Genomic DNA, 13,285 nt, shown 5'->3' on the forward strand with positions numbered 1-13,285 from the left:
TGACATTTTCTTATACCTTCCATCCTCATAGAAAATAGTAAAAGGAATGGCATAAACCATGTTTGTGTGGGACACCATCGCTTGCCAGCGTCTTCACTGGGCAGCTTTGACCATCTCAAGTGATCATCAATCTGGACCTCTCTCATAACCAGAAGCAACACATCCACAACCTGATGTGCAGTGGACAAATGCACGTGGAAATGGATTTCAATTACACTGTTATGACTTAGGAATCTCATACTTTCTCCACTATGATTTGCCTCTGCCCCTTCATGAGAGGATTCTTATTTCTTGTGCACACTCAAACTGCTGCCAGGAGAAGCAAGCCAGGAGCTGACCACTTCTTAACACAGCTAATGACAGAGCACACAAAACTTGTCATTTATTCTACATCTATTTCCAGATTTTCTTCACACAAAAAAAATTTGTGATACTAAGTGATAGGTGTGCAGTGGTCAAGAGAAATTAACCAACGTTAGGCTGGTAGTCCTGCAAAAAGGCCCTTCAAAAGCAGTGTAGGTACAAGCCCCTGACACCCACTGCTTTGTCATGTCTCATTCTTGATTTCAGAAGGTTTGCAAAGCGAATGCAAGAAGTAACACTGGGCTTATAAGCAAGACCTCACAATGGTACATTAAGTCTACAGAGCAGAAAATTCAGCACCATAACTGCAACAGTGACGGAAGAGAACGTGTGAAAACTCAGCAACACCTTACACGTATCTACAGGTAACAAGACTAGAAAGTAGAATTATGAAGACAAATACTTGCTTCTGTAAAATATTCACCACAGTGATTTCCAGTTTTCACCTTCTTTATAAACAACATAGAAATTACCCAAATGTATCTCTGTAACAAAGACATGAGAACTATCGTCTTACACATCTAAGTTGTCAAAGCCTACACTGAACTCAAACAATAGCATTACCTGAACCCCTGGGTCATCTTCATCTTCAGGATGAGGTGACGGTGGTGGAGTTTTCTCCAAATCTGAGTTTTCCGAACCTTCCTTTCCCTTGTTAACCTTTTTCTTCGCAGCACTTGTTTCTGAATCTTGTTTCTTGTTACTGAAACAGAGGTATCTTTAATAAGTATTTGTAAAAAAAATATAAGCAAGAGGTGCTTAACAAAATAGTTAATCTGTGACATGTTTTTTTCAGATGTTTGACTTCATTATTTCAACTGCTTTAAGTATTTCAGCGTAACTGCAAAATCAATAATACATGGGCCATCACTATACATTTCCCATTCCCTAACAACAAATACCTCACTTCTTTCCTTCAATACCTTAGACAGCAACACTGGATGTGTACCCAACAAGAAACTAAAAATGGGACTGGAAAGGAAGAGCTGCTTTCTTCAGAACCTGCAATTTCTGAAAGTGGTGTTTGGGCAACCTGACACATGAGAAGAGAAACAGGACTATGCATGTGCTTGTCTTGATATTAATTGTGCAGACCAGGTAAGCAGAACCATAGCAAGCGTTACCAAAGCAAAGGACTGAATGACAAAATTAATTTTCTTCTATAATCCCTGCTATTTCCAAGCAGGAAAGGCACTTTTGAGTCATCTCTGAGGGCACCCATACAGCTTCCATGCATGCAACTGCAGCTTGTAGGGGGGGGAAAAGTCACCCAGCTGGCACCTCACTAGAAAGTACAACATTAGAAAGTTATATCCACTGACAGTAGAGGAATGTTTTGGGGATGGTTTCTCCCCCTTTTCCCCCATGAAAATGTTCACCACCTCAAGAATCGGGACCACACGTCTCCCTCGAGCTGCACTCAGCGGCTTGGAAACGGGTGAGGACTTGTGTATCAAAATCCAGCTTTAAATACACTGTCACCAAATCACTCACTGACACAATCTATGGCATTGCAAGGGTGAAATTTTCACATGGCAATTAAGATTGATGGTAGAAGTTAGCAATTTCAAGCACATTTAGTGTTTGAATCTGAGGTGGATTTTTGATAATTTTTTGTGGTCAGTCCCTCCACAGTCCATTACCAGTGTGAGGGGCTTGATGTGAGAAGGTGCTAAGATGCCTGAGAACAGAGCTATGTGTTGGTACCTGACACTCAGCAAGGTCACCAAGCACTTTTATATGGCTTCTGCATACTCATCATTTTAATTTCATACCTGGGATGTGGCCTAGGGTTTGTTTTCCTTCAAACTCTTTAGATTTGTAATTTCTCACTTAAACATCAGCTTTAAGCTTGTTCATTTTGATTGGCACTTCAGTCCACCAACAGCACATTTTGGAGTCGTAATTTTAAATTTCCTAATATGGCCACATGTGTCTTCAGGACTGGGACAACCTGGTTGCAGCATCATTGTCTCTTTGCAGCATATGTTTAAACTAATGCTGATTTCAAGGTTAAAAAAAAATTTAAAATAATAGACATAATAAATGTATAAAAATAGACATAATAAAAATTACACGTGAAAGGGCTTTGAGTATTGAACATGAATTTGTATTATTGCAAAATTGTCTCTACTCAGCCCTAGTAAGGCCACATCCAGAGTACTGTGTCCAGTTCTGGGCCCCTCAGTACAAGAAAGAGAAGGAGCTACTGGGGCCACAAAGATGATTAGGGTGCTGGAGCATCTCTCCTATGAGGAGAGACTGCAGAAGGTGGGCCTAGTTTAGAAGACTAAGACTAGATGATCTCAGAGGTTCCTTTCAACCCTAACAATTCTGTCATTCATTAATACATATAACTATCTCAAATGCAAGTGTCAAGAGGATGGTGCCAGACTCTTTTCAGTGGTGCCCAGTGACAAGACGGGGAGCAATGGACATAAACAAAACCACAAGAAGTTTCAACTCAAGATGAGGAGGAATTTCTTTATATTGAGGGTGGCATAACACTGGAACAGGCTGTCTAGTGAGGTCATGGAGTCTCGCCCTCTGGAAACATTCGAAACCCACGTGGATGTGTTGCTGTGTAACCTGCCCTTGGTGAAACCTGCTCTAGGTGACCCTTCCTTGGCAGGGAGGTTGGACGAGATGATCTCCAGAGGTCCCTTCCAACCCTGACAATTCTGCGATTCCGTGAAATTAAGAGGGCGCAACACAGTTCGGAAAAAAACCCACGTGAAACTGCGACAATTAAAAAATAATAATAATAATAAAAGGCGGTATGGGGAGGTGGAGAGTTTGACACGGCAGAAAGAGCACGGGGACGAGGGGAAGAGTTCGGCAGGGCGGGAGGAGCGCGGGCAGAGGACGAGCCCCGATGGGCGGCGGGGCCGGCCAGCGCGTCCCTCCCTCCCTCCCTCCTTCCCTCGCTCCCACCTCCCCTCCCTCGCTCGGTGCCCGGCGGGCTCCCCTCCCTCCCCGCCGGCGCTTGTTTCCGCTCTGGCTGCCACCAATGGCACAAAAAGCCGCAGCTGAAGCGGGGCCCCCTTCGCCTTTTCATCCGCACGCCGAGAGCGCTGGCGTCGCCCCGGCAACCCGCGGCCACGTGACCAGCACCTGCTCCGCTGGCCGGCGGCCACCGAGCGCTGCCATCTGCTTCCCTCAATCAGCGCCCGCCCGCTCCCGGCACCTGCGCGCCCGCCGCGTTCACGGGAACCCCCCCACCAGCACAGCCCCGCACACACACACACACACACAACACACCGCCTTTCATCAAATCACCGCGAAACCGCTTCCAAAAAGAAAAAAAAAAAAAAAAGGCAACACACATACCAAAAAAAAACCAAAAAAACAAACCTAAAACAAAAACAACAAACCCACAACCAAACAAAACCAAACGCTCTTAACACGTTTCTCGAACTTCTTTAAATCAAAGGTGAGGGTCGCCGCCAGGTGAAACGCGCTGACAGCCCGGCGCCTTTCGCCCCTGACCCCCGTAAATCGGGAGCGGGGCGCGCAATTAAGCCCAGCCGTCGGTGCCGTGCCCCGGGTGCACGGCCGCCTGTGAATAACAGGCTTAAAGCCGGGAAGAATAGCGTGGGCTAGGCGGGATAAAACACCAGCCCGCTGAAAGGCCGGGCAGTGCTAACGAGGGCCCGCCGACCCACCGACCGCGCTGCGCTCCCCGCCGGCCGGGCGCAGACAAAGACCCCGGCGCTGCGGGCAGGTCTGCCCCGACACGGGCTTCTTTCTGGCCTCTGTGAGACCTTTCCCTCTCCGAGCCATGAGTATTTCGTGACCTATATATACCCCCGAGCCGTGCGCTTTGGCGCACAGTTACTCTCGGTAGCGGAGCAATTCGGACACAGTTTCAAATCAATTCACTTGCTAGGCCGGTTATAAACAGACACATGAAAGAGCCAACAACTTGGGGAGAACAAAGCCCCTGTGCAGCTCCACTGGGAATTTTAAGTTCTAAATTCAGCAGCAGAATTGCTCTTTTTAAATGCACAGCTACAGTTTCCTTGAAGGAAAGGAGAAAAAAAAAAAAGGTGAAGTAGAAATAAACTATAGAAGAACAGCACCATCCCTCTGAGTGAGACGACACACTGCTTCCCAGTGCATCACACACCCAGGAGCTTCACCTGGCCAGTGGGAGCATCAGCTCCCTGGAACTGTCAGCAACTGTTGTACCTCTCCATCTTCCCACAGAGCCAGTATGTTTTGTTCCTGACAATTAAATGTACCCACTTTCGACTCAGCCTTTCTAGTTTCCAGCAGGCCATTCAGGAACAGTGTTAGCTGTGAACAGAACTATCTTTCCACATGGAAGTACAGGCAGGCACTTAGAGACTGTTCTTAGAGACTTTGCCATTACTATTAGGTCTCCTTGTCAATGGTCAACTCTGGATGCACATTTGATAGTACTTTCCAAATCTGGCAACAAGGAAGGTGAACTGCAATATACATGTTTAGACAACTATCTCTCACATTTGCTTTTACACATGCATGAATGCAAAATTTAGCCAAGTCCCCCTAGAGACAAGATAGGGTCCAGTCCCAAAACTATAAATCTGGGATAAATAGTATTTGCCACACACAAATCACTGAAGTATTTCAAAACTGTCAGTTAAACTGGCTTCTCAATTCAAGCGATACAAATAAAGGCATTTGAGATTAGACGTTTTACAATCTAGCTGTCCAATACCACTTTCTGGTTTTATGCTCTTACCCCCAAGGACTGCACAGCATACTGACCAAAGGAGATCAATAGAAAAAACCTGCAGAAGGTCAGACGAGCAAACAACATGAAGAAAAACAGGTTGAAGAGTAAAACAGTAAGTAGGACAACTGAAAACAAAGCTTGAATTACAATTTGAGAATGGTATCCAAACTCTGACAAAGTGTTTTGTGTTAATTAGTCCAGCAGCCAACTACAGAGCCAGGTGAAACTCCAGGAGGAACTTACGGGTCCAAACCATCTGACTCAAAAATAACCCCAAAATCACGGCATACTTTGCAGGATTAAGAGGGGAAGTAATTAGCCCGTATGTTTACACTGTGAAACTACTTCATCTGATCTGGGTAACTGATAGATCTGTTTATTAGTATAATTTATGATGACTATCATGATTGGGATGATTTTTTTTCTACAGTTCTGTGATCTAAAATAAGTCAGATTGATTACTGATTCTTATTTTACCATTTGGGAACACTGCCCTGTGACAGATTCATCATTGGAACCTGTCTTAAACAAACACTACACATCCACTGTGAAGCATAAAAATAACTTAAAAAATAATCGCACCCTCTCAAAGTGTCAGCAGCGTGAGACTTTCTGTACTGCATCACCCAAAGAAAACAATTATTTTTAAAAGCTCCTAGTGTAATCAAAACTTTTCTTTTAATCAATTTTTATATATCACCAAAGTAAGAAAAACAATAGGAAAACAAGTTTTTTTCCCAGCCTGAAAAGTCAGCCAAATTACTAAAAACCTTTGGTAACAGTGAAGCCTACAAGGCCTGCTGATAGCACAGGCAAAGGTAAATATCAGGCAGCTGGGCTGGTTCAAAAGGGAGATGAGGACAGGTGTGAACAGAAACAGCCTCAGTGGACATATGCATGGAAATCTCGCATGATTTCCTGTTCTCTCCCACAGGCAGCCCCTTCCTGCCTTGCTCAGGATGATCTGACCTTGGGAGTGGAAACTACCACCACTGCCTCAGGACCTCTCTTCCTGTCCTCCAGCTCCCCAGGGTGTTGCGTCCTGCTGTCCGCACCGCTCCCCCACACAGCAGCCTCTTCCCACTTCCGCAGCCAGGAGCCATCCCCTTTCCGATACAATAAACAGCCAATCTGTGCGCCAAAAAGCCCTTCTCCACCTCCCTCTAAAAGCTGTAATTATGCTCATGTTTAGCACTCCCCTTGTAAGCAGCAACCCACTCGCCCTATGCTGCATCCCAGGCTGCTGCTCTGTGTGGGAAGAATAAAGAGTTTTCTCTGCCACAGGGTGGGGAGGAGGAAGCAGATATGAGCAGCCCTGTAAAGCACAGCACTCTGCTTTGAGAAGATGGGACGAGGGAAGAACTACTGCAAAGAGCTGCCATTTGGCCCTTGCAAATAGTTACTGCTTCTCCCACCATAACCGGTGGCCACTCTCTAGGGTTTCATAGGAAGCAGCGGGAGAGACATCAGCTGTGCTGCAGCGTGATCTTCTCAAACAGGTGGTCCTCATCTCCTCCAGGGACAGGCACAGGAGGAACAGACATCTGAGCCATGACTTTGCAGTTCAGTAGGATTACTTGCCTTTCCCTGTCCATCTACTTTTGGAAAAATCTGCCTGCTTTGCACGTGCCTGGAGTTGGCTCCATAATATTTAGAGCCCACATAATACTCAGCACCCACACAATTTAATGAAAACTCTTCACTTGTGATCCTAAGTTTTGCTTTAAAACTCATCTAGTTTGGTCCACAAGAGATCTGTTTTCCAAATGCTTTTTTCCTAGTCACCACTATATTTGTCTTTCTGTATTGTAAGGATTGGGCTAATATCCATTAAAAGTGTAATAGTACAATATTAGTGTGTGATCTTTCACTATGCAGAGTAACATACTAGTAGCCCATTTGGGTGTTTTCTTTCTTTTTAAGATGCCACAGGGCACACAATTCAAACGAAATTAATCAGCATATGCCATTCTCCAGTCTGACTCACATGTAGGTGCATTTCAGTGAAGCGGGCTGTTCATTTTGTCACAACTTATACCAAAGATAAAAGAGATGTCAAGGATAAAGTTTCTGGGGTTCTGTTTTTGTTTGTTATATAAAAGGATTATACTTTTAGTCAAAATTGGAAGCAAAATAACAGAGTTATGAGCTATATTAAATTACAAAACAGTTAAGATAATTAGACCATCACACAAGGACTCACTGTGCTCTATCTAAAAACTGTTGCTCTTCGATAAATACCTAACTTTATTTACCAGAATTTTACGTGACTGTAAAACTGTTATTGAAACTGATCAGCTTATTCAGGAATGAGAAGTGTTAGTTATGCACAGCATTTAGAAACCTAAAGATCACACTACTCCTTTCAATGCTTAGAAGCAAAACACCAAGCAATATAAGCAGTAATAGTAAAGACATGCCAGAGACTAACTTTATAAAAATATTTTACTTCTATATAGTCATCCGTAATCTACGCTAACTTTCATTAATCTCACTCATCTCAGCAACTGTAATATTTCCTTTCCAGAGTTAGTGCCTCTGAAATACTGTGGCTCATATGATTAAACATTTGGACTGTTGATTTATTTAAAAACTTGATTCAATGATCTGTCACTGGACAGGTTCCCCAGTCTGTGATGTTGCCAAAGTAAGCAAATTTCTTTCACTGATTTAAAATTCTTTGGTAGCACAGCATCCCAACACAGTCTCCAAGTTCTTCAAAGAAACTTGATACTGAAGCTGACAAGACCACAAACAACCTTGTTTTCAAGAGAGCATTTGATGACAAGAGACACAGGCCCACTACGGCAAAAGTAGGACTTTGTCAACATCCCTGAGCAAGCATAAGGAACACTGGATGCTCCTAATGCTGCTCTGAACATGTTTCTCTTACAGGTAAAACAATACAGGCTTAGTACTTACTAGAATAGTGAAGTCACCCAGCTACCCAGGGACGAGAGTGGTTGCATGGGAAAGAAGAAAAAGACTCTACTACAAATACATCTAAGAAAGCAGTGATTTGTTCCTTCAAAGAAAACACTGCTCCTTTAATTGCATGGCACATCCCATGGCGCCTGTAATCTGCATGGCGTGTCTCATGATTTAAAGACACACCTAGAGATATTAGGATTGAGTGGATGGGACAGACCAGCTCAGAGGTCTGATACCCAGCACAGCCACAGGAACTCATGAATGGTTTTTGAGGCAGACTCCTTCTAACCATGGTCTATTAAACAAAGCTTCATTGTAGTCAAGTCTTCGTAAAACTGCACTAATTGAGAAGTCCTGCAGTAAACACTTTTTACTTTCTGGTTGCAAAAACTGCTGGGAGATGCTCAATACCATGAGTTATGTAGCCTGGTCAGCCTTTAAAACTGAATCTACAAAACTGGAGCATCTCTTAGGAGGAAAGGCTGAGGGAGTTGGGCCTGTTTAGCCTGGAGAAGAGACAACCGAGAATCGATCTTATCAGTGCATACAAATAGCTTAAGAACAGGTGCCAAGACTACGGGGCCAGACACTGCTCAGTGTTACACGTTTCAGAGTCACAGAACATTCTGAGTTGGAAGGGATCCACAAGGGTCATCAAGTCCAACTCCTAAGTGAATGGTCCTTGCAGTGGATTGAACCCATGACCTGGGCATTATTAGCACCAAGTTTTAACCAAATGAGCGAATCTCAGGGCGCCCACTGACAGGATAAGGGGCAGCAGCTACAAACTGAAACACAAGAAGTTCTACTTGAGTATGAAGAAAAACTTCTTTGAGGGTGACAGAGCACTGGAACAGGCTGCCCAGAGAGGGTGTGGAGTCTCCTTCCCCGGAAGTATTAAAAACTCGCCTGGATGTGATCCTGTGCAACCTGCTGTAGGTGAAAACTCCTTTAGCAGGGGGGTTGGACAACATGATCTCCAGGGCCCCTTTCAACCCCAATATTTTGTGAGTCTGTGAAAAGGTTATTTTAGCTGATACAGTATTTTGGTGGTAAAAATATATACTGTGTGATATATAACCTTTTTTCTAAGCTGTGGATTGATGCTATGTATGTAAACCCCATCCTTAGGAGAGTCTGCTACACAGCCAGAGTAACTTCTGCAATAAGGATAGGCTGATAACTGTAATTTACATATCAGTTAACATAACCTGTTCATGACAACACTTGATTTTACAAGACAGTGTTTGTAAGTTCTTCAGGAAACATTGTCTCTGCTAACACTGAAACTTCTCCCTCTTGCTAAAGGAGCAAGTAACATCTTAGTGTCCATGCCTTGTTAAGCCATGTAGTTGGATCAAACTTACCCAATAAATAGTCACTCTTGTAGAATATATGCAAAGCTGATTCATTAACTGCAATTTTTAAACCCTAATACAAATGGGTTTTGCAAACTGATTTGGATTAACCAAGTCTGGCTGTGCTTCCATCTGGAAGTTATATTTTATAACGCTACCCACATCTTGAAAAACATATTCAGATGTTTGGAACAAATTCAGAACAGTTGTAAGAAATTCTAGGTACAAATGAAACAAAAAAAATTGAGCTTTAATGTCTTTTCCTCTCTATTTTCTTTCAAGTAGGCATTTATACACACGGTGTTTAGGGACTTGAGGGGCAAGGAAAGAATCTGTATTACTGTCTGTGATGTATTTACTCATGTATAACAGAAGTTTATTCTTTCTCATACTACTCTGTAGCATTTTAAGCCTATTCTGATAAAGGGACATGAGGCTGAATGAAAATAGTTCAGAAACAGGGTTCAAGCATCTGGTCCATCCACAAAGATTTTCTGCTAGGCAAACTGTCTTTACATGAAACAGCAAGATTAATATGATCCCGACAGTGAGGATGCATCAATATCCATATAAAATGCATTTTTAACAGCAGAGCACAACCCATGGGTTGTGTTAGTATAAAATAGTGTCTGTAAGGGTTGTACAGCTTACAACAACGTGAACAACCTAATTTCTTTATTTAGGGAAAAACATCATCAAATCTTTTTACTCTAAGCCTTCATCTCTGAATTTGGTCAAAGCTACATTAATGTCGATAACGAGAACAGAAACAGTCAGTTTTGAAATTCAACACATCCAGAAACTTTTTTGCCTTTAAAGGAAAAATTAACCTTCTGCCTTTTCAGTTTGCTTAAAATAACTGTGAAGCCATAAACAGGAAAGTCAAACAAGAGAAATGTGCCCAAGCTTCTCAAAAACATGATGTTGTGGATGGTAGAAGGCAAACGACAAAACAAGATTTCCTCTCCACCCACGCCATTTAGCACAGATGCTCTAGAAATGCCACAAACACACAGTTTTTCTCTGATCGCATATAGAAGTTTCCTGACTTACCTAGCCTTTTTGCTGGTCTTGGGTTTTGGCGTAGTATTTTTTGCTTTCTTTTCCTTTGGCTCTTTAGGGGTCTTAGGGACTTTGGGGGTCTTGGGTTCCTTCTTTTCCTTGGGTTCTTTAGGATCCTTCGGTTCTTTTTTTGCCTTGGGCTTTTTCTTTTTCTTCTTCTCCTCTTGGGAGCAATCCACTGAATTTCTGTTTAGATTCTGGCTGTCAAGTCCCCCAGGAAAGTCCTCCTTACCAAAACCTTTGCTAGGACCTTCTGCAGCAATGTGATTGTTTTTCTTTTTCTTTTTCTTTTGCTGTGGCTGCGGCTCAATTGACGGCAGATAATCATCGCTTTTCACTAGCTGGGTATTCGGTCCACTAACCTGAGTCATATCCGGCACTGGTTTCTCTAAAAAGGGTTCCGACGGAGAATGCTGAGAGAGATAAACAGAAACAAATTTGGAGATTTGCAACTTTGATTTCTAAAACTTTGCTCTTTTGGAGCATGAGGTAACAGAGGGACAAAATACTAAGCACAAGATTAGTCTGTTAACAAGATTCAGCGTATCTGAAACATTGTGCAGTAAAACAGTAAAGAACAAGGTTTTTTTGCAGGCAAAATAGTAGCAAAATGACCAGAGATGGTCATTTGATATGTCAAGGATAAAATTATTCCAAAGCTTGTACACAAAGTGGAAATACAGAAAATATTTAGTCTTCAACATATACATGCAAAAGGAAAGCAAATGTTGTTTCAGATATTTCAAAGTAGTTGTTAGTAGAATTAATATCTCGTTACAAATTATTCAGTTGCATTGAAATTTTGTTTCTAGACATTCAAAGGGAAATAAAGTATATTCACAGGCTGTATTTATAAAAAATTAATCAAGGCAATTTACATTGGTTCAGCTGTGACAGGAGGTATTTTGATCAGCATGTGAAGGATTAAGTCACTTGAAAATGTAATATAATGTTACATTTTATGTCAAAGATCCACAGCTTCCACCCTGTACTCAAAACAGATTTGTTCCTGCTCCAGACTGGATAAAGAACTAACTTAAGTGTTTATGAACCTGCATAAACATCCTATTTAAAAGTCTCTACAGAGTATCAATCAGGTTTACACCAGACTTACATACTATGGGAAAACCTATGTATAATTACACAAATGTCAAATGCCTGAACTAAAAACATATTGGATATATTGGCAACTATTTTCATCTTAATGGTTCTGTTCCACACAAAGATCCAGGTGTCTGCAGTGAAAAGGTGTCTAAGCTCTACCACGACTTTGCAGCGTATCAAATCTCTAAACTGCTTCTCCTGCCTGCGGTTGTAAATGCAGGACAACAGTGCTTTTCAAGAAGCAATAGCATGGCACCATACTCGTGCCTTTCTTGCACCTACATATACGGTCAGACCATTTTCCCACCTTCTTTCCCTCTTTGTTTCTCTTCACTAAAAATTAAGCCAGGATGATCCTAGGTGGAAGAGTTCCCTATTAGCCATGGGTATCAAAGTCTAGGCTTTGAGATGTTTGATCCATCGAGCTGGGGAGAAGAAGGGTGTACAGCACATTAGAATTTTACTTCTTGGAATAGCAGTGCCTGTGTAACTGTAATGTTCTTCACATTTTCTTTTCTCCACTTTTTATTCAACCTGCACTTAGAAGTGGCAAGTGTGCAAACAAATGACTACAAACCCAATCCCTGAGCATAAGGAGAACTGATGGGCATACCCAGACATATACTTCAGCCACCTGGTTCTAAATAAAAACGCATTTAAGATTTAGGAAACAAAATTCTTGGTATCATTCACGAGAAAGTAAATGCATATGTATCTTTCCAAATACATTAATACAATTTTCTGAATGTAAATAAACTGAACCAGTGCAGTCCTATCTACTTCTGGCATTTCTTTACAGTAGCATAAAACCACTGTGCCCTGAATACACTCACATACTCAGAAGCTACCCAAGCAGCAGAAGGAGCAAGGCTGCCAAGAAGTGAAGACAAGAATTTTTTCTGCTGCCTGGGAGAGCTTTGAATGGTACATGCTATACGTGACAGTTCTTCATGGAAGAGACAGGACAAGAGGGAAGGCCTGATTGACAGAATGAAGGTTTGGGTCTCCTTGCCTTAAGCAAGGGTAACTTCTGCATATTTCTGCCCTCCATCTATTTACTAAGATACCTTTTTGTGCAACAGGGTCTAAGTTGCAGTGGAAACTCAGCTCTAATGCAAACCTGATGCATCCATTGCATTAGCACCAACATCAATCAGCCCCACCTCAAGCCCATCTCACATTCACTATCCTGAAGTGTGAAGCAGTATCTGTTCTAGAAATCTGTAGTCACCATCAACACTTGCATCTCCATGCTGGAAAGTTCACAAAACCTGGGTATCTCTATAGGAAACACTGATTCCAGAAAGCCAGTAACAATGAGTTCTGTGGTCCAATTACACATTACATAAAATAGAGATCTTTTAAAATGTTCTAATTGTTTCTGAATTTGCTTAACTGAATTGAATGTCTCCTCAGATTTGTTCTGATGCAGAACAAAACAGTCTTCTCTCTACCTCAGACTGTTATGTACTTCTACTGTCAAACACTTTTAGGTAGGAAAACACACATATAGTATAGATCACCTGTAAGTACTTTTTATCCCTTGCTTTTCAGAGCAGTACTTTTAACATATATTTTTGTAAGGCAGTCAATATATTTCTGTATTATCTGGCATTTCGTATCTTGTGCCTCCCACATTTTGCAGAAACCTCAAGTGAGAGTTTCACCAATTTCTTCACCAAGCTGTCCACCATAATACTCAGCTTCTTCTAAAATACTGTTCACCTGCCATGCCTAACATATA

The 13,285-nt window shown here is 42.2% G+C and overlaps 1 protein-coding gene across 1 annotated transcript in view; it reads right to left on the reverse strand.

Annotated features, from left to right (window-relative positions):
- The window catches only part of CHD7 (chromodomain helicase DNA binding protein 7), a 129,625-nt gene that overhangs the window by 46,778 nt on the left and 69,562 nt on the right, over positions 1-13,285 (reverse strand). The window contains 2 exon segments of the mRNA XM_050328930.1: positions 928-1,066; positions 10,429-10,850. Coding sequence (XP_050184887.1) covers positions 928-1,066; positions 10,429-10,850 — 561 coding nt within the window.

Source organism: Myiozetetes cayanensis, unplaced genomic scaffold, assembly GCF_022539395.1.
Source record: "Myiozetetes cayanensis isolate MyiCay16 unplaced genomic scaffold, myiCay2020 scf1, whole genome shotgun sequence".
Classification (NCBI taxonomy): Eukaryota; Metazoa; Chordata; class Aves; order Passeriformes; family Tyrannidae; genus Myiozetetes; species Myiozetetes cayanensis.